The 22,710-nt window shown below is 35.2% G+C and overlaps 1 protein-coding gene across 5 annotated transcripts in view; it reads left to right on the top strand.

The window, feature by feature from the left end:
* PPIG (peptidylprolyl isomerase G) overlaps positions 1–19,405 on the top strand; it is a 40,815-nt gene extending 21,410 nt beyond the window's left edge. For all 5 annotated transcript variants that reach the window (XM_081241790.1, XM_081241791.1, XM_081241792.1 and 2 more), the window contains 5 exons: positions 13,220–13,433; positions 14,221–14,382; positions 15,780–15,867; positions 17,347–17,483; positions 17,670–19,405. In XM_081241790.1, the coding sequence (XP_081097916.1) occupies positions 13,220–13,433; positions 14,221–14,382; positions 15,780–15,867; positions 17,347–17,483; positions 17,670–18,786 (1,718 nt within the window). In that variant the 3' untranslated portion in view covers positions 18,787–19,405. The remainder of the gene's footprint in view (positions 1–13,219; positions 13,434–14,220; positions 14,383–15,779; positions 15,868–17,346; positions 17,484–17,669) is intronic.
* The last annotated feature ends 3,305 nt before the right edge of the window (positions 19,406–22,710 follow it).

Raw genomic sequence — 22,710 nt, 5'->3', positions numbered from 1 at the left:
TTTCCCTGTCATCCCCACTCTGATAATCAGCACATTTTATTTCAGTTATTGTATCACTGTATTTTTCAGTTCTAAAATTCCTTTTGATACTTTATATCTTCTTTTCTCCTGAGATTTTAAACTTTTTTTCATTTGTTTAAAGAACATTAATAATTGCTTGTGGAAGCATTTTTAAGATGGCTTTTTAAAACTCCTTGTTAATTCCAACATGTGAGTCTTCTGGGTGTTGGCATCTTTTGATTGTTTTTTCTTACTTAAGTTGTGATTTTGCTTGAAAATGGTTCTTGAAATTATTAGTGATTTTTTTAAAAATTTTGTCCTGGAAATTTGGGGTATTGTATGTTATGAGACTCTGGATTCTGTTTATGTTTTCTGTTTTTAGCAGTCAGTCACCTTATATAGGTTTAGCATGTAGGTCCTGGCCTCCTTTTGTAGATTGTGGTTTCAATGATAATTCAATTTCCAGAGCCCTTGCAGTACTATTCTGGTTTCATTTGTATGCTACTGAAAAACTGGATGCTATTCAACACTGTAGTTTAATTCTCAAACCTTTTGCCATATTAGTTCTGGTTAGTTTAACTTGGGAGTCTCCTCCCAGGACTTCATCTATAAATTTAAAGAATCTTTTTCTCTAGCTTCCTTCTCTGAAATCTGTGCCACCTGCTGGTGCAGTGAGGGGAGCTGAAGCCCAGGCTTCCCACTTTGTCTCTACTGACATCACTCTGGCAAGGGAAGGGGAACACTGCTTGAAGGGGAGGGTACCGGAAATCCAAATTCTCTACTTTGTCTCTGCTGATACAGCCAAGAGGGAGTTGGTGAATCTTTTTTTTTAATTTTCCCCCTTAGTATTTGCTTAGAGTAAAGCAGGTATTGGTGACATTTTTTTTTGTCCTGCTAAACCATCTTTTTTCTATTTCTCTGTCTGGAGAGAGCAGGCCTTTCTTGAGGCTTTTAAAAACCTGTATCCATTGGCATTTCTGAGTTGCAGGCTTCTCCAGTGTGATGTCTAGGGTATATGGGAGACAGATTGAAAACCACCATGTCACCTTCAAATCCAGAGATCCCTGGCCACTCTGCCTTCTTTCTACCTTTCAGAGTCTTCTTATGTTTGTTTCTTTTTGTATTATGTCTAGGATTTCTACTTAAACTTAGCAGGAGGATAGAAAGGGATGAATCTATTCCATCTTCACAATTTCTCCATTCCTTTCTTTATACTTTTAAAGTGTTGTAAAAAAATCTTCCCTTTTATATCCAGAATCTACTCATCCTTAAATTACACCTATAAAGGAGTTTGTTCAGTGCTTACTATCACTTTGTAAGCACTCTACAGATACTACTCCACACTTTTTCCTGCCCCTATTTCAAATCCTAACATAGTTAGTTCTGCTATACTGCTTGTTTTGAAAGCATGCATCTATTCCATTCAGTTGATACATTAGAAGACAATTTGAACATAACATCAGTTTCACCTTTGTCTATGCATGCTCTTGTCTACAAGAAATACTGAGTGCAGAAAACCATACGCAGTTGAACAGCTTTACAGGAATACACAAAAATTACACATACACAGGGGAGTTCCCTGGTGGCCTGGTGTTAGGATTTGGCGCTTTCACTGCCCCATGGCCCGGGTTCATTCCCTGGTCGGGGAACTGAGATCCTGCAAGCTGTACGACAAGCCAAAAAAAAAAAAATTTACATATACACACACCTCACACATCTACTAAGCTACCTGAGTCCATCACTTGTGTTATGAGCCACGCCTAACTACCGTTTGTACTAAAACTTTCCATCTAATTTCATATCACCCCCCCCTTGCACTAACTTTACAGTAACTCACAAGCTGTAGCCCTACTGACATTCACTTCCACAAGCAAGCCCATGATTTTCTCAAAGTGTTGTGTTTATTGTCGTATTTATGTATTTCTTAACTATTTAACACGTGTGAAAGCTCTGTTGCTATTTTTATTTCCTATCTTTTTTTTTAATGTGTCACTGATGAAGTTTTTGAGTTTTGTGCCCCTAACCCCATTTTTCCTATAAGCCATGTGGTTTTTATTGTACAGTTTTTCATGGTACAGTGATTTATAGAAATGCATATGTTGGGGGACTTCCCTGGCGGTCCAGTGGTTAACACTCGTACTTCCAGTGCAGGGGGCGCGGGTTCGATCCCAGGTTGGGGAACTAAGATCCCACATGCCACGCAGCAGGGCCAAAAAATTTAAAAAAAAAAAAAGAAAGAAAGAAAAGAAAAAGAAATGCATATGCTGTCTAACAGCAGAACTGACTGTGCTTCTCCAAACCCTTTCTACTTTACTCTTGTCCTTATTGACCATATTCACTATTAAATCTCTATATAATTTATAGTCAGAGTTTCTAGAAAATTTATTACAACTCAGTGTATGTTTTCAGATGCTGTTTGCTATTAAATTCACACTTGTTGGTCTTATTTTCCACATAGACAGTAAACTCTGTGAGGGCAGAAGTTTGCTATGGAACTTCCCCATTTATACTCTATGATTCTTTCCCTCCATGTCCTGGCATCATGTTAAACATATATCTATGTACTATTCACTTAAACATACTTGTTGATCTGAGAAGGATAAAATTTCATTCAGATTCACGATGTGCCTAAGTCATATTTTTAAATTTAGGTTAACACAAATTTTGAAACTCAAGCTACATTCTGTTAGAACTAATATTGATATTGTCATGTCTCTATTTTTTTCTTCTTACTCTTCTGTTTTTAACTGCTCTTTCTCAGTCATTTTATCTCTTTTTTCTGAGCAGATTCATAGGAAAAGGGGACATACATTAAATTTCACTAAAAAATAATGTTGAGAAACATGAAAAGAGGGAGCCTTTCAACCTTAGAGCTTTCTAGGTTCTATTCCAAGGCATCCTCCCTAAAAACACAGTTTATTTTCCTTTTATAGTTCATATCATCTAATACGTGGGCAGATTATATTACCCTAAAAATAGTTATAAATCTTTTTTATCATTTTCTATATTGTTGTGATATTTTGCTTCACTCAAATGCTTACATGAAAAGCGAAGTGAAAACTAAATAATGGTTATTTGAAATATATTTAATACATGTGGTGGGGAGAATGGGCTTGCTTTTTTTTGGGGGGGTAAGGTTAGATTGTTTATTTGAGATTTTTCTTGTTTCTTGAGGTAGGGTTGTATTGCTATAAACTTCCCTCTTCGAACTGCTTTTGCTGCATCCCATAGGCTATGGATCATCGTGTTCTCATTTGTCTCTAGGTATTTTTTGATTTCCACTTTGATTTCTTAAGTGATCTTTTGGTTATTTATTAACATATTGTTTAGCCTCCACATGTTTGTGTTTTTTACATTGTTTTCCCTGTAATTTATTTCTCATCTCATAGAGTTGTGGTCAGAAAAGATGTTTGATATGATTTCAGTTTTCTTAAATTTACTGAGGCTTGATTTGTGACCCAAGATGTGATCTATACTGGAGAATGTTCCGTGCACACTTGAGAAGAAAGTGGAATCTGCTGTTTTTGGATGGAATGTCCTATAAATATCAATTAAATCTATCTGGTCTATTGTGTCATTTAAAGCTTGTGCTTCCTTATTAATTTTCTGTCTGGATGATCTGTCCATTGGTGTAAGTGAGGTGTTAAAGTCCCCCACTATTATTGTGTCACTCTTCAATTTCCTCTTTTATAGCTGTTAGCATTTGCTTTATGGATTGAGGTGCTCTTGTGTTGGTATATATATATTTATAATTATTATATCTTCTTCTTGGATTGATCCCTTGATCATTTTGTAGTGTCCTCCTTTATCTCTTACAATATTATTTTAAGGTCTGTTTTATCTGTTATGAGTATTACTACTCCAGCTTTCTTCTGATTTCTATTTGCATGGAATATCGTTTTCCATCCCCTCACTTTCAGTCTGTATGTGTCCCTGGGTCTGAAGTGGGTCTTTTCTTTTTTTTCCTGTGTTGTACAATATATTCTTGTATCTTATTTATTATTTTTTTTATACAGCACATTCTTATTAGTCATCAGTTTTATACACATCAGTGTATACGTGTCAATCCCAATCGCCCAATTCATCACAACACCACCACCACCACCCCGCAGCTTTCTGCCCTTGATGTCCATACGTTTGTTCTCTATATCTGTGTCTCAATTTCTGCCCTGCAAACCGGTTCATCTGTACCATTTTTCTAGGTTCCACATACATGCGTTAATATACAATATTTGTTTTTCTTTTTCTGACTTACATCACTCTGTATGACAGTCTCTAGATCCATCCACGTCTCAACAAATGACCCAATTTCGTTCCTTTTTATGGCTGAGTAATATTCCATTGTATATATGTACCACAACTTCTTTATCCATTCGTCTGTCGATGGGCATTTAGGTTGCTTCCATGACCTGGCTATTGTAAATAGTGCTGCAATGAACATTGGGGTGCATGTGTCTTTTTGAATTGTGGTTTTCGCTGAGTATATGCCCAGTAGTGGTCTTGCTGGATCATATGGTAATTCTATTTTTAGTTTTTTAAGGAACCTCCATACTGTTCTCCATAGTGGCTGTATCAGTTTACATTCCCACCAGCAGTGCAAGAGGGTTCCCTTTTCTCCACACCCTCTCCAGCATTTGTTGTTTGTAGATTTTCTGATGAAGCCCATTCTAACTGGTGTGAGGTGATACCTCGTTGTAATTTTGGTTTGCATTTCTCTAATAATTAGTGATGTTGAGCCGCTTTTCATGTGCTTCTTGGCCATCTGTATGTCTTCTTTGGAGAAATGTCTATTTAGGTCTTCTGCCCATTTTTGGGTTGGGTTGTTTGTTTTTTTAATATGGAGCTGCATGGGCTGTTTATGTATTTTAGAGATTAATCCCTCTGTCTGTTGATTCGTTTGCAAATATTTTCTCCCATTCTGAGGCTTGTCTTTTTGTCTTGTTTCTGGTTTCCTTTGCTGTGCAAAAGCTTTTAAGTTTCATTAGGTCCCATTTGTTTACTTTTGTTTTTATTTCAGTTACCCTAGGAGGTGGATCAAAAAAGATCTTGGCTGTGATTTATGTCAAAGAGTGTTCTTCCTATGTTTTCCTCTAAGAGTTTGATAGTGTCTGGCCTTACCTTTAGGTCTTTAATCCATTTGGAGCTTATTTTTGTGTATGGTGTTAGAGAGTTTTCTAATTTCATTCTTTTACATGTAGCTGTCCAGTTTTCCCAGCACCACTTACTGAAGAGACTGTCTTTTCTCCATTGTATATGTTTACCTCCTTTGTCATAAATTAGTTGACCATAGGTGCATGGGTTTATCGCTGGGCTTTCCATCTTGTTCCATTGATGTATGTTTCTGTTTTTGTGCCAGTACCATATTTTCTTGATGACTGTAGCTTTGTAGTATAGTCTGAAGTCAGGGAGTCTGAGTCCTCCAGCTCCGTTTTTTTCCTTCAAGACTGCTTTGGCTCTTCAGGATCTTTTGTGTCTCCGTACAAATTTTAAGATTTTTTGTTCTAGTTCAGTAAAAAATGCCATTGGTAATTTGATAGGGATTGCATTGAATCTGTAGATTGCTTTGGGTAGTATAGTCATTTTCACAATATTGCTTCTTCCAATCCAAGAACATGGTATATCTCTCCATCTGTTGGTATCATCTTTAATTTCTTTCATCAGTGTCTTATAGTTTTCTGCATAAAGGTCTTTTACCTCCTTAGGTAGGTTTATTCTTAGGTATTTTATTCTTTTTGTTGCAGTGGTAAATGGGAGTGTTTCCTTAATTTCTCTCTCAGATTTTTCATCATTAGTGTATAGGAATGAAAGAGATTTCTGTGCATTAATTTTATATCCTGCAGCTTTACCAAATTTATTGATTAGCTCTAGTAGTTTTCTGGTGGCATCTTTAGGATTCTCTATGTATAGTATCCTGTCATCTGCAAACAGTGACAGTTTTACTTCTTTTCCTATTTGTATTCCTTTTATTTCTTTTTCTTCTCTGATTGCCGAGGCTAGGACTTCCAAAACTATGCTGAATAATAGCGGTGAGAGTGGACATCCTTGTCTCGTTCCTGATCTTAGAGGAAATGCTTTCAGTTTTTCACCATTGAGAATGATGTTTGCTGTGGGTTTGTCGTATATGGCCTTTATTATGTCGAGGTAGGTTCCCTCTATGCCCACTTTCTGGAGTGTTTTTATTAAAAATGGGTGTTGAATTTTGTCAAAAGCTTTTTCTGCATCTATTGAGATGATCATATGGTTTCTATTCTTCAGTTTGTTAATATGTTGTATCACATTGATTGATTTGCATATATTGAAGAATCCTTGCATCCCTGGGATAAATCCCACTTGATCATGGTGCATGAGCCTTTTAATGTTCTGTTTGCTAGGATTTTGTTGAGGATTTTTACATCTATATTCATCAGTGATATTGGTCTGTATTTTTCTTTTCTTGTACTATCTTTGTCTGGTTTTGGTATCAGCGTGATGGTGGCCTCATAGAATGAGTTTGGAAGTGTTCCTTCCTCTGCAAGTTTTTGGAAGAGTTTGAGAAGGATGGATGTTAGCTCTTCTCTAAATGTTTGATAGAATTCACCTGTGAAGCCATCTGGTCCTGAACTTTCGTTTGTTGGAAGATTTTTAATCACAGTTTCAATATCATTACTTGTGATTGGTCTGTTCATATTTTCTCTTTCTTCCTGGTTCAGTCTTGGAAGGTTATACCTTTCTAAGAATTTGTCCATTTCTTCCAGGTTGTCCATTTTATTGGCATGGAGTTGCTTGTAGTAGTCTCTTAGGATGCTTTGTATTTCTGCGGTGTCTGTTGTAACTTCTCCTTTTTCATTTCTAATTTTATTGATTTGAGTCCTCTCCTGCTTTTTCTTGATGAGTCTGGCTAATGGTTTATCAATTTTGTTTATCTTCTCAAAGAACCAGCTTTTAGTTTTATTGATTGTTGCTTTTGTTTTCTTTGTTTCTATTTCAGTTATTTCTGCTCTGATCTTTATGACTTCTTTTCTTCTGCTAACTTTGGGTTTTGTTTGTTCTTCTTTCTCTAGTTCCTTTAGGTGTAAGGTTAGATTTTCTTGAGGTAGGCTTGTATAGCTATAAACTTCCCTCTTAGAACTGCTTTTGCTGCATCCCATAGGTTTTGGATCGTCGTGTTTTCGTTGGTATTTTTTTCTAGGGATTTTTTTATTTCCTCTTTGATTTCTTCAGTGATCTCTTGTTATTTAGTAATGTGGTGTTTAGCCTCCATGTCTTTGAGTTTTTTACGTTTTTTCCCCTGTAATTCATTTCTAATCCCATAGCGTTGTGGTCAGAAAAGATGCTTGATATGATTTTAGTTTTCTTAAATTTACTGAGGCTTGATTTGTGACCCAAGATGTGCTCAATCCTGGAGAATGTTCCGTGCGCACTTGAGAAGAAAGTGTTATCTGCTGTTTTTGGATGGAATGTCCTATAAATATCAATTAAATCTATCTGGTCTATTGTTTCATTTAAAGCTTGTGTTTCCTTATTAAATTTCTGTTTGGATGATCTGTCCATTGGTGTAAGTGAGCTGTTAAAGTCCCCCACTATTATTGTGTCACTGTCAGTTTCCTGCTTTACAGCTGTTAGCAGTTGCCTTATATATTGAGGTGCTCCTATGTTGGGTGCATATATATTTATAATTGTTATATCTTCTTCTTGGATTGATCCCTTGATCATTATGTAGTGTCCTTCCTTGTCTCTTGTAACTTTCTTTATTTTAAAGTCTATTTTATCTGATATGAGCATTGCTACTCCAGCTTTCTTTTGATTTCCATTTGCATGGAATATCTTTTTCCATCCCCTCACTTTCCGTCTGTATGTGTCCGTAGGTCTGAAGTGGGTCTCTTGTAGACAGCATATATATGGGTCTTGTTTTTGTATCCATTCAACAAACCTGTGTCTTTTGGTTGGAGCATTTAATCCATTCACGTTTAAGGTAATTATCAATATTTATGTTCCTATGACCATTTTCTTAATTGTTTTGAGTTTGTTTTTGTGGGTCCTTTTCTTCTCTTGTGTTTCCCACTTAGAGAAGTTCCCTTAGCATTTGTTGTAGAGCTGGTTTGGTGGTACTGAATTCTCTTAGCTTTTGCTTGTCTATAAAGCTTTTGAGATTTCTCCATCGAATCTGAGTGAGATCCTTACCAGGTAGAGTAATCTTTGTTGTAGGTTCTTCCCTTTCATCACTTTAAGTATATCGTGCCACTCCCTTCTGGCTTGTAGAGTTTCTGCTGAGAAATCAGCTGTTAACCTTATGGGAGTTTCCTTGTATGTTATTTGTTGTTTTTCCCTTGCTGCTTTCAATAATTTTTCTGTGTCTTTAATTTTTGCCAATTTGATTACTGTGTGTCTCGACGTGTTTCTCCTTGGGTTTATTCTGTATGGGACTCGCTGCGCTTGTTGGACTTGGGTGGCTATTTCCTTTCCCATGTTAGGGAAGTTTTCGACTGTAATCTCTTCACATATTTTCTCTGGTCCTTTCTCTCTCTCTTCTCCTTCTGGGACCTCTGTAATGCGAATGTTGGTGTGTTTAATGTTGTCCCAGAGATCTCTTAGGCTGTCTTCATTTCTTTTCATTCTTTTTTCTGTTTTTTTTTTTTTTTTTTTTTTGCGGTACATGGGCCTCTCCCGTTGCGGAGCACAGCCTCCGGACGCACAGGCTCAGCGGCCATGGCTCATGGGCCTAGCCGCTCCACGGCATGTGGGATCTTCCCGGACCGGGGCAGGAACCCGTGTCCCCTGCATTGGCAGGCAGACTCTCAACCACTGCGCCACCAGGGAAACCCTCATTCTTTTTTCTTTATTCTGTTCCATGGCAGTGAATTCCATCATTCTGTCTTCCAGGTCACTTATCCGTTCTTCTGCCTCAGTTATTCTGCTGTTGATTCTTTCTAGTGTATTTTTCATTTCAGTTATTGTATTGTTCATCTCTGTTTGTTTGTTCTTTAATTCTTCTAGGTGTTTGTTCTTTAATTCTTCCAGGTCTTTGTTAAACATTTCTTGCATATTCTCGATCTTTGCCTCCATTCTTTTTCCGAGGTCCCAGATCATCTTCACTATCATTATTCTGAATTCTTTTTCTGGAAGTTTGCCTATCTCCATTTAGTTGTTTTTCTGGGGTTTTATCTTGTTCCTTCGTCTGGTACATAGTCCTCTGCCTTTTCATTTTGTCTGTCTTTCTGTGAATGGGTTTTTCGTTCCACAGGCTGCAGGACTCTGTAGTTCTTGCTTCTTGGGCTTGCCTTTTAACGAAACCAACTTCAGTGTATTTCTCAGGAAAGAATCACAATGCAAAATAAATGTAAATTGGAGTTGGTGAATAAAGCTTTGTTAATCATGGGAAGAGCATTACTATGTTTTGTCAAGTAATTTTAACAGCTGTATTCTGTGCTTATGTGGAATATTTTTATTTTGTCTCCATATTATATGGCGTCAGATATTTGTATTTAGAGTTACTCATGTTCATTATGAATTTATTTTCTTCCTTAGGTTTCTTTAAGTTTGATTCTCCCCCCTCCCACCTCCACCCCTCAGGTTTTTAGTGTATGCAAGTAGGTTTTTCAGTTTGCGTACCCATACTGCCTCACCATCAGCAGTGGTCTTGGGATCAGATTAACAATTGGACTCATGAGACAAGATAGGCTTCACTCAGCACTAAGCTTATTTATCATTAAGAAAGGGTACAAGACAGGAAACAGCACAGCTTGAACAGCAGCATCATAGTAGAGATGTCATGAGTTCTAGGCAGAGCTTGCATATATCCCAGGCATCTCAGCTTAATAGGTTCATGGTCCTGAGGAGCATGACTGGGTGCCGAAGACTACCTAATAAGTTCATTGCAGCTATAACCTCTTGAGTTCCTTCAGCTTTTATACCTTGTTCCCATTCTCCAGTACAGCAGCATCTCTTCGGTATCAGAGAAATAATCGTAACACTGAACCACAGACCCTTGGGCAAGTACACAGTAACTCCAGCCAGATTCTCATTCATCTCTGTAACTCAGTACACTCCGATGAATTCTGAGTTAAGAGTTTCAAGAGGGACTTCCCTGGTGGTGCAGTGGTTAGGAATCCTCCTGCCAATGCAGGGGAGGGACACTGGCTCAATCTCTGGTCCAGGAAGATCCCACACGCCGTGGAGCTTAGAACTAAGCCCGTGCGCCACAACTACTGAGCCCGTGTGCCACAACTGCTGAAGCCTGCACGCCTAGAGCCTGTGCTCCGCAACAAGAGAAGCCACCACAACAAGAAGCCTGTGCACCACAATGAAGAGTTAGCCTCCACTCACCACAACTAGACAAGGCCCCAATGCAGTCATAAGTAAATACATTTAATTTGGCCAAGTGCCAAATCCTCAGGTATTCTGAAGCTAACAGAAAGGTTTACAAACCAGCTGTTAACCCTTTCAATTAAGGTCTGTAAACAGACAGCCAACAGTCAGTCCAAAGGTATTTTCTTTGTCCTCTTTGATTTTTTTTTAATTATGGAAAATACTAACATATACAAAAGTGATTGAAATTGTATAACAAATCACCCATGTTCATTACCCATCTTTACCAGTTAATTTATGGCTAGTCTCATGTTACCTATCCTTGGACAGTTCTCCATTTCCTGTTTGAAGCAAATTCTAGACATAACATTTTATTGATAAATATTTCACTATCTAAAAGGTGATTCTTCTGAAAAAAATAACCATACCATAATCATATGCAGACATAATATACACATACGTTCCTAAATGTCAGAAGTCCTTACAATGTTCAAATTTCTAATTGTTTAGTTAATGTTAATTTTTTGATGTTTGAATTTGAATCCAAATCAGGTTCAAACATTTGGGTTGGTGTTGTAAATTTTTTTGTTTTTAATAGATTATCCCACCATTTCTTTTTATGTTTCTTGAGATTTATTTGTTGAACAAGCTAGGTCATTTGTCCTGTAGTGTTTCTTTCCCATTATTGCACACACTGAATTTTACGGATTGCATCCTTGTGTTATGTAATGTGTTCCTTCTGTGCTTCTATTTCGTATAACTTTGTAGTTAGATCTATAAAATTAATCAGATATAGTTTTGATTTTTTAAAATTCTATTTGATGGGAGCAAGAGTCACTTAAGACAGGTTGTCTCTGTGCTCTGCAGTGGCCACTGGTGGGCAGTGCCTCCTTAGGAGTTGTGAAATGGTGATATTCTAACTCTGTAATTCCTTATTCATTTATTCTTGGAGTACTTTTGATAAAGAGCATCTTCCCTTCACCTACTATTTGGTTAGCCAGTGGAACAGTTCATATACGATAAGAAGGATAAATGCTTTATATTTTATTTACCTATATCATTATAAACTGATGGATTCTAGTATATTTTGTGTTCCACTGTATTGAAGTTATCCATATATCCATATTGTCCCAGCTTTAGTCTGAATTCACTTACTTCTTTTTTAATTAAGGCATAATGGACTTAAAATATCCTATAGATTTCAGGTATACAACAGTGATTTGATATTTTTATACATTACAAAATGAACACCATAATAAGTCTAGTTACTCTCTGTCACCATACAGAGATATTACAATATTATTGACTATATTCCCTGTGCTCTACACTGCATCCCCATGACTTATTTTATAACTGGAAATTTGTACCTCTTAATCCCATAAACCTGTTTCCCCATCCCCTTAATTGCCTTCTCCTCTGGCAAACACTAGTTTCTTCACTATATCTATGAGTCTGTTTCTGTTTTGTTATGTTTGTTCATTTGTTTTGTTTTTTAGATTCCACATATAATTGAAATCACACAGTATTTGCCTTTTTCTGTCTGACTTATTTCACTTAGCATAATCCCCTCTAGATCCATCCATGTTGTCACAAGGTGTAGGAGCTCCTTCCTTTTATGGCTAAGTAATATTCCATTGTGTGTGTGCGTGCGCGCACACGCGTGTGCAAGCTACATCTTCTTTATCCATTCACGTATCGATGGACACTTAGGTTGCTTCCTTATCTTGGCTATTATAAATAATGCTGCAGTGAAGGTTGAGTTGCATATATCTTTCAGAATTAGTGTTTTCGTTTTCTTTGGATAAATACCCAAAAATAGAATTGCTGGGTCATATGGCACTGCTATTTTAACTTCTTGAGTATCCTCCATGCTGCTACTTCCTATACTGGCTACACCAATTTACATTCCCACAAACAGTGCACAAGGGGTCCCTTTTCTCCACATCCTCACCAATGCTTGTTATGTGTTGTCTTTTTGATAATAGCCATTCTGACAGGTGTGAGGTGCTATCTCATTGTTTTGATTTGCATTTCTCTGATGATTAGTGATGTTGAGCATCTTTTCATGTGCCTGTTGGCATCTGTATGTCTCCTTTGGGAAAATGTCTATTCAGGTCCTCTGCCCATTTTTTAATCGGATTGTTGAATTCACTTCTCTAAGTCCACCATGTTTTGAATTAGAATACTGTTAGGTGGGCGAAGCTCTGTTCAGTCTGTCATATCTTTCTTCATTTCCTGGTTAACCTCACTTATTTTTGTTAGTTTCCTCATCCTTAAAGCATTTGAGTTTTGGGACCCCTTTTAAAATTAAACTTCCTTAACCCAAAATAAAATTTAAATTTGAAATTACTTTTGTAGAGACCCCAAAACATAGTTATTAATCATTGGCAAATGATTACCAGTACCCCCTGTTGTAAGTCTGCTCTTCAACCAAAGCTAAATTTCTTAATCATTAGAGGAATACTCAGGCATTGAATAAGCCCATGCCAGTGGAATCGTGTTTCTTATCTTTCCACATTCATGCATAGTATTTTTTCTATTACTTCTCTCCTACAGTTGTACTTCCAATATTGATAATAAGAGAAAAAGTTGAAAACTACAAAAAGATTAGAATCTGGGATTCTTGAGTGTTATTTCTGTGCCTTTAAAAAATTATGTTATTCATATGATTCCTAAAATTAACTTAGTTTAATGTTTTAGATTTACCTATTACTTTTCCCAAATTCTTTAGATACAAATATAACTCTCACCCATGAATCTGGAGATCTGGATTCTAATCTTGAGTCTTAACTCCTTTCCTGTACCCCTCAGGTCAAATAGCTGGATGAGCTAAGTGTTAAATACTGGACTTTGAGAATCTGCAAAAAAATCTAAACTCCCATTTACAAAGTTTGTCTAGAAAGTGTTCACCAAACCGTTTTGCTTTTTATTAAAGCTAGGAAAGAAGAAAAGAAAAGACATAAATCATCCTCCTCCTCCTCATCATCATCCAGTGACTCAGATAGTTCAAGCGATTCTCAGTCCTCTTCTGATTCTTCTGATTCTGAAAGTGCTTCTGAAGAGAAATCCAAAAAAAGAAAGAAGAAACATAGGAAAAATTCTCGTAAACACAAGAAAGAAAAGAAGAAGCGAAAGAAAAGCAAGAAAAGGTCTTAATTTACTTTTACAGTACTGACTTTGTATTCTAATTCCCTTCTCTTTATATATAAATCTATTGGGATTTTGGATCAATTATACGGAACATGAAAATAGTGAAAAATGTTTCATAGCATGAAGTATAAGACCATTTTGATATTCTACAGTCTATAGATTAAATTTGGGTACATTCATTTTAATTTTCAACAAAAGCATTCAGTTCATTTTGTCTGAACTCAATGACCTTTTGGTTATATAGGTTTATATTTTATGGGAGGAATATAAGATTAGTGAGAATTATAGGAAACCAATTATTGTTTTCTTTATTTTCTGTAGCAGTCTCTCACTTTTTTGTTCTTTATTTTTTTTCCTCCTATGATAGCATAGGGTAGAAAGCAGATAATGTCAGCATATTTCTTTTCTGTTTCGTCTGAAATAATCTATGGTTGTACTAAAACTCACCTTTATAAGCCTGTTGCCTCTAAAGCAGTTTCTTTACTTATATTTTCAAGTATTTTAAATTTATCAGAGGGCATTGCGCATGAAGTATCATATTTTGGTTCCATTTTATTGGAAAATATTTTTTGAGAATGTGATAACAGAAACATTTGGTTTTGGTTTTTGGTTGGTTTGTCAGAGGAATGAGTATTTTCCCCATGTAATTGCATCTTTGGTCAGAGATGGGGGACAGAATGGTGTATATATTGTACATATTACAAAGGAAAGAAATACCAACAATTGGAAAATCGGGGTAGGTACATAATAACCAAGTGGAATTTGTTTTGTGTGTTTCTTTTAAAGTGCATCTAGTGAAAGTGAGGCTGAAAATCTTGAAGCACAACCCCAGTCTACTGTTCGTCCAGAAGAAATCCCTCCAATACCTGAAAATAGATTCCTAATGAGAAAAAGTCCTCCTAAAGCTGATGAAAAAGAAAGGAAGAACAGGGAGAGAGAGAGAGAGTGGTATGTGAATATGTTTATTTTATAAACTGCCCTACATTCTCTACCACAGAACCTTTCTTTTTGAAAAAACCATTTTTGCTTATTTTAGATAAGATTTAATTGGTGACCTTGTCCCAAGATTGAAATTTCTTAATAGGATAATGTTAGCAAAACTCCTTTTTGCTAACCACATAGCTGAAAAGATAAATTGACTTAATTCAGACAGATTTTTGAATAAAAGTTAAATTAATTTAAAAAAAAACAAGCACTGCAAATGGCAAAAAGATATGTTAAGTGGCATTCCAAACAAATTCCATTTAAAACAAGTGTTTTACTCTGTTATTTGTATACATTAAACTTTTAAGCAAGTAAGAGCCTTTATTTTTCAGTTTGTCTGATGGGGGAAAATGCTGTTTTCCTTGCCCGGTTTACAATATTGTGGTATTGAAAATTGACAGCATATTCAAGTACTTTGAAAATTTTTCTACATAAGTTCACATTATTAGTATTAGAAGTTGTTGGATCTTTATGAATCATTTTAATAATTATGTCCAAAGATAGGAAAAAAGATGGGTATCTTTCTCTTATTTAAAATTGGAAATAATGTGTTTAAAAGTGATAAAATTCTGAGCATTCCCCCTATACTTTCACAATATAGTAAAAATATAAAAATAAGTCTTGGTTACTTGAATTGGGATAATTTTGATGGATTGGATTGAGTTTACTTTACTCAGTTAATAGGAAATTGTGTTTCTAAGGAAGTAAACATTAAGGAGAAGATATTTGAACTACTTTAGAATGCATTTTTCAAATATAACATACACAGATATTGTTAGTGCTAATTAAATATTAACTCATTATTATTTGAAAATAAATAGTTTCCCTTTCTGGTATAAAGCATGTTATTAAACATTTTGCTAATTCAGACCATCTTGTCTCTGTTTAATTCACATTAATTACATTTCTCTAATTTTATTACCAGTGAACAACTGCTTATAGGCTAGTAAGATACTTTAGAATCAGATAGCTTTAAAATTGTTCTCTCAACAGCATGTAGCCTACTCTGAGTTCCTTAGCACTATCAAGTTGACTTCATCTTAGTGATGATTATATAACAGTGTTTCTCAACAGGACACAGTTGGCATTTGGGAACAGGATAGTTCTTCATCTTCACACATTACAAGATTTTAGCATTCCTGACTTGTCACTCGGTACCAATAGCACCCTCTAGTCATTGACAGTTGTAAAAATGCTCCCATACTTTTCCAGATAACTACTAGGATTGATAACATTCCTGGTTGAGAACCACTGATTATATATGTAAGACTTTAAATTTATTAGTAGATCAGTAAAGCTATGTTCTCCAGATTTATTTTTATAAAATAATGTTTTTTAATTTTCCCTTTGCTTCCTTCTAGTAATCTACTTAACTCCCAGCCTGCTTCATACCAGAGGCGACTTTTAGTTACTAGGTCTGGCAGGAAAATTAAAGGAAGAGGACCAAGGGTAGGTGATTCTTTTCCCAGAAGTCCTAATAGTATTGCATTTATCTTAAATAATCCTAGAGTGTTTCTTAAGTATTGTTTTATACATAAGTAGTTAAAATCTAGAGTAGATACGGATGTTGAATTATATGTTCTCTTTTTATAGTAACTTCTTTGTGTTGGTTCTTCCACATTGAAAATCCATGGGATGTTAATGGATTTTACATGTACATGGTATAAAATGAGATTGAGGTTTTTCTTGTACCCCTTTGTTACTTCCTGACCACTGTGTCCCTATGCTTGTTAAAAATTAACCCTATTCTTATATTTCATACTCTTTCTCTCCGCTGGATTCTCCTCATCAGAATTTAAATATCTTCTTGTTTTTTCAAAACTTTTAACCAACGTGGCTATACTTAGTATATTATTTCTTCACTTCCTACTCGTTCCTCAGCCATTTCAGTTTGTCTTCTGCCATTCTGCTGAAAAACAGCACTTGCTTTATGGTCAGTTCCATGTCACAGAATCCATTGGATCCTTTCAGTCTTTGTCTTATTTAATCTCCCTCCTTGTAATACTCTTTCCCCTTTGCTTCCATCATCTTTTCTTCCTGTCTCTGGCCAGTCTATCTTAGATTTCCAATGCTAGTTCGTGCTCTTCTACCTGATCTTTAAATATTGTAGTACCTCAGGGTTCTAACTCTTCTCACTCTGCATATGCTTCTTGGGCAATATCATCACTCTCATAACTTCAGTGGGTACCTGTATGCTGATAACTGTCAGTTTTTCATCTGCCTTTCTGGTACCAAAGGTTTATTTGATAACCGTTTAGGTGCCTAATGGGCACTTTAAACTTATCATATACAATGGTGATCATAAACACTTCTTCAGGCCTGACCCACCTTTAGATTTCTGCCACCTGTGCAAGTACTTAGACCTGAAGCCCAAGAATCATTTTGTTTCTCCCCTTTCTTTCCTACCTTATAACTATATAACTTATCCATCACCAAATCCTGTCAGTTCAACCTCAACCTCCCAAATACTCTGAAATCTATCTGCTTCTCTCAAGCTCCCCTCCTGCCATCTTAGGTCAGTTCACCATTGTATATTCTGTGAACTATAAGTGGCTTCCTAACTATTCTCATGGCAGTTCTCAAACTTTTTTGTCTTCAGACCTCTTTACACTCTTAAAAATGATTGAGGATTCAAAAGAGCTTTTGTTGATGTCGGATATAGCTATCGATATTTACTGTTTTAGAACTTAAACCCAAGAAATATTTAAAACAAGAACATATAAACACACATTTCATTAGCAATGAAAGCAAAGATATCAAACCACATTATGCCTCATTGATTTCCTACCTGAAAATTGGGAAATTTAGTTATTTTAGAAGGCATGGAAATATCAGACATTTTTTTGAACCTAGAAATACGTATACTTTAGCAATTGTTAAAATGCTTTTATATTTTTATGTATTAATTTTTTCCCTCTTTTTTTAAAGCGTTATCGAACTCCTTCTAGATCCAGATCAAGGGATCGTTTCAGACGTAGTGAGACTCCTCCACATTGGAGGCAGGAGATGCAGAGAGCTCAAAGAATGAGGGTATCAAGTGGTGAAAGATGGATCAAAGGGGATAAGTAAGATTTAACTCTTATTTCAAATGTAGTAACAAGTTTTTTTTTAACTATTTAAAATTATTTCATTTAAAGCCATTTCAGCTGTTTCTGAATGTCTTAAGGAAAATAGAATATCATTTCAACAATAATGGACACCATTGTTTTCCTAATAAAGTTTCCCCAAAACTTTTTTTCTTCATTTTTTAGGAGTGAGTTAAATGAAATAAAAGAAAATCAAAGAAGCCCAGTTAGAGTAAAAGAGAAAAAAATAACTGAGCATAGGCATGTTTCTGAGAGTCCAAACAGAAAAAGTGAAAAGGAAAAGAAAGTTAAAGACCATAAATCTAACAGCAAAGAGAGAGACATCAGAAGAAATTCAGAAAAAGATGATAAATATAAAAACAAGGTAAAGAAAAGGGCCAAATCGAAAAGTAGGAGTAAGAGCAAAGAGAAATCCAAGAGTAAGGAAAGAGATACAAAGCATAATAGACATGAAGAAAAGAGGATGAGGTCAAGGAGTAAAGAAAGGGATCACGAGAATGTTAAAGAAAAAGAAAAGTCTGATTCTAAAGGAAAAGATCAGGAAAGGAGTAGAAGTAAAGAGAAGTCTAAACAGTTAGAATCCAAAAGCAATGAGCATGATCATAATAAAAGTAAGGACAAGGACAGACGTGCACAGTCTAGGAGTAGAGAACGCGATGTAACTAAAGGCAAACACAGTTACAATAGTAGAACACGGGAACGAAGCAGAAGTAGGGACAGGAGCAGAAGAGTGCGGTCTAGAAGCCATGACCGAGATCGCAGCAGAAGCAAGGAGTATCATAGGTACAGAGAACAGGAGTACAGAAGAAGAGGAAGGTCACGGAGCCGAGAGAGAAGAGCAACGCCAGGAAGATCAAGAAGTAAAGACAGGAGGAGAAGGAGGAGAGATTCACGGAGCTCAGAGAGAGAAGAAAGTCAAAGCAGAAACAAAGAAAAATACAGAAACCAAGAAAGTAAAAGTTCACACAGAAAAGAGAATTCTGAGGGTGAGAAGAGAATGTACTCTAAAAATCGTGATCATAGTAGCTCAAATAGTAACAGGGAAAAAAAGGCTGATAGAGATCAAAGTCCGTTCTCAAAAATGAAACAAAGTAGTCAGGAATTAATTAAAGTTGAATTAAAGTTCTCCACTTTGAAAAATAAGGAGGATGAGAAGACCAGATCCTCGGTGGAAAAAGAAAGCCAAAAATCAAAGGGTCAAGAAAATGACCACACACATGATAAAAATAAAAAATTTGATCATGAATCAAGCCCTGGAACAGATGAAGACAAAAGTGGATGAGTGAGTTATATAAACTTATTTCCATTCTGTCTCAAATTTTAAGTTTTAGAGACTTGCTGATGAATCCCCTTTATGTTGTTTTCTTTTGTTTTGGGTTTATGTTCGTCCTTTTTTTTTTTTTTTTTCTCCAATGTGGACTTTATTGAGTCGATCTTTTGATAATCTGCAACCTGGATAATTTGTACTGCAAAAGTTTTAATAAACTTGAAATGAGAAAAACACTTTGGTGTAATACTGTGTGCTGTGTTTAACTATTTCATGTATGCATTTTTGTGTTGCAACAATCAGCCAGTAGCAAACATGCTATTCTACACCCTAATTTGTGTGATCGGCCAGTTGGAAACAAACATAACTGATTGTTGGAATACATTGTTACAAAAGCTTGTGTTTCTCATGATTAACCTTAGAAGCCACTAGGTAGAGGAAATCTTGTGTAGATTTTTCTATTGCATTTATAACAGAGGCTTGCAGCAGCAGCTTTTAATTACACAGAAGTGGGACCCTAATAACTTGAGATATTAAGTCATTACTTTTGATTTTAGAGTAATTTGTGCTTTAAAATAGATAGTTATTTATATTGCACTTCATGTTACTCTTTATAGTTCTACCAGTAGCTTGTTTCATATTAATATTTTTCCTCTTTAGTTTTGTTTTACTTCACTGTCTATAAATATAGTTGAGTATTTTTTTCAGTTGATGTACTGATTGGGCTTGGCTTGCTGTTACACAGCATCTGACAAGAACTGTACCTTGAAGATCAGGTTGTAATTCTCAATTCTGTGTTGCTGTTGGTCTGAAGAGATGAAACTTGCTTTGGGGGAATGTTTTATTATTATTATTATTATTACCATTACCCTTCTCTAAAATGAAAAAAATAGTTTTCTCACTAAAACATACCACTTGTGCAGGTCTTTATGTTAGACAGATTCTAAAAATTGTTAGTATTGACACATTAACTTAGATTTCTCTTTTTGGCCACTGACCTATATAGAGTTGAGTAATAATGTTGCATGTTTTTTTTTTTTTAACTTGAACTGACTTCTCTAACTCTCATAACTGTTGAGTTTCAACCGGCAAGAAAATGCATCTTTTTTATCTATGTATCACTGTAGGCTGTAGCATGTTTATGACTCTGGTTTCTTCTATTCAGGGGGCTTTATACCATAACTGTTAATCATTATTTTAACTTGGCATGTATAACATTGCCACATAGAGTAGAAAGTTGCAAAATTTGATAGCTTATAGTGTGAAACACTAAAGATATCCAAAGTCCATTTAGAATTTTGTGTGGTATATTGCTATTTTAGTGATGTGTGGCCTTTTATTCTGTAATTTCTCTTCTAAATAAAACATTGAACATCCAATAAACACAAAACCTGCCTCATTTGAAAAGAAATTTCAGAATTCCAATTAGTAGTTGCCTCTAGAGTGCTTTTGTACTTTAATATTTGTCAGTAGTGTCAAATAGCTACTCTCTTACCAAGGTGGCTCCTTCGTAAACCCAGTAGCTACTCAGTGTTATTTGTACTGAGCAAAGCAATGCTTATTAGCATAATACTTCCCATTATTGATTAATACAGTAATGATACATTTGGCATTGTGGTAGCCATTTATATAACAAATAGGGTAATGATTGTTTGCAATATCTTGAAACAAATATCCTTAGCAGAGTCTTACCAAATTTTTTTCCTATGGTAAAAGTAATAGATGTTTATGATAATCCAGGGTGGTTGAATCCTTAGAGACTTTGACCACAAACCTTAGAGATAATTGAGTCTTGAGTCCCCAAGCTGTATAATGTTATATGTTTTAAATTAGTTATTGTTTGTCTTAAATTCAGTAAACTGCATTTAAAAAGTCTTTGTTATAAACTATTTGAGCTTCAAGAAAGGTGCTGTTTAAGAAAGGATTTCTAATAATTATATTTAAAAAAAAAAACATGCTAAGTAAAAATACTTCTATGTTCTCTGATCCCGGAGCTTTATCCACTAAGAATTATAGACAAGTAACCATAGGGGAAAAAAATAGTAATTTCTTTAAGTAGTATTCAGTTTTGGTCATCAAAGAAGCAATTCCATGCTAAACATTATTTATAAGCCTTTAAAAAAAAACTTCGTTAGCTGTTTTTACAATAGAACAGAGATATGAAGGAGTTGAAGTGAGAGATGACAATCAGCTAGATTTTATTTTCAGAATATAACATTTAGAAAATGATCAGACAGCATTAATTGTACCTCATCTGCCTTTGCATCTGAATAGTACACTAATCAAATGATCCTTTCATTACATTTTTAATAGTTGTGCAACCTTTAGTTTTTACTTTGAACAACTGTTTTCCTAAAAGTCAACTATTTAATTTTTTACTGCCAAATTGATAATAGTTAGGTTTGAGCTTACAGTTTACCTCAAAGTATGTTTGATTTAATATCCTCTTAAAGATATTTAAATTAGTTTGTTTTTATTGCTTGATTGGCAATATATGAGAAATTTTTTCATGATTATTTCATGTGAATTTTCTCTAGGTAAACCATCTGCCACAGAAATTGACACTGCAGAGAGATTAACGTTAAAGAGCTTGTAGAGAAGCTACTAGGTTGCTTTAAAACATTTTTAAGTTACTCTATAGGTAGTGAGTTCATAGAGCATTGTAGTTTCTAAGTTTCTTAATCAGATCCCTCACAGAAGTTTCAAAGAATTTGTCTTATAAATCCATCTTTGCACAAGTATAATATTGATTCATATTGGCTTTGCCTAATGGCCTTTGATTCTGTACTCAGTGGAAGATATGAAACTGAAAAGTAAAAATTTCTTAATATTGGGAACGGGAACACACTGGGCTTCTCATGTTTTCAGTAGTAGTAATTACTGACAGTTCTAATTTGTTTTCAGGTTAGTGTGTGGAACAAATTAGTATGGTTTTAGTAGTTGATTTTGCTTTACTCTGGGTGGCAGTTTTTTCCATCACACTTTGAACCTTTGTGGAATTTGAAAATTTCCATCAGCAAGGTTGGAGAAGGGAGTTGTTGAGGGGTTTTGTTTGTTTTTATGTACTGGGGGGAGTGGTGGGATTGATTTGTGTGTCTGCCCCACCCCCCTTTTTCAAGCAAATTCCTATGTTTACCAAAAGCACATGCTGTATATTTTGTTCCCCCTTTGTGTGTTTATAGTATTTTGAAGGATAAATAAATTGGGTATTTGTATGTGGGGATATTAAAAGTTATGGCTGCTCTCTTTACGGAAGGGAAAAACAAATGAAGTTAATGCACTTCTTTTCGTAGCTCAGAAGTCACTGTGATGTATATTTTTTTAATGAAATTTAGGAATAAAGCTGTTGTTGCAATTGTATAATTAGTATCAAAATGCTGCTTCTCTTATCATTAGTAACTGTTAAACTTTTCTGCAAACTGCATTTTACAGAATTGAAACGCTGAAACTATCAACTTTTATAGTTAAACATTGTATAAAATAAACTATACTATCATAAACAGTTCGTTTTTGTATTTTTTAAATCATTGTATTAGCTTATTTGGCCTTTATTTTTATTAAAAGCTAAATAATGAAGATAAATCAATTAAAATGATACTTTTATTTTACCCATGGGGATACAGAAATTGTATTAGGAAAAAACTGAGCAAAGAGTTTAACAATGCTGAACTTCTTTTAAGAATTTAGCCAGCAGTGACAATTTCCAGGTTTAGGAATAAGTTCTAGTGTAATTGTTCAGTCATAGTGCTTCACATTGCAAGGTGTCTTTTGCCTCAGCAGACTTTTAAGGTTATACATGGAATTTGCATTACTGTCAACTGGAATGCTACTATTTGCTTTTTAATTCCTCCAAATTTCTCAGCAGCAGGAACACTATTATATTCTGTGCCTGCCAGCTTTAATATAACACTTACCATTGTAAAGCCATATAAATGTTAA

Source organism: Mesoplodon bidens (genome assembly GCF_964165515.1).
Source record: "Mesoplodon bidens genome assembly, chromosome: 8".
NCBI classification, from domain to species: domain Eukaryota; kingdom Metazoa; phylum Chordata; class Mammalia; order Artiodactyla; family Ziphiidae; genus Mesoplodon; species Mesoplodon bidens.
This window is presented reverse-complemented; position numbering and strand designations above follow the sequence as displayed.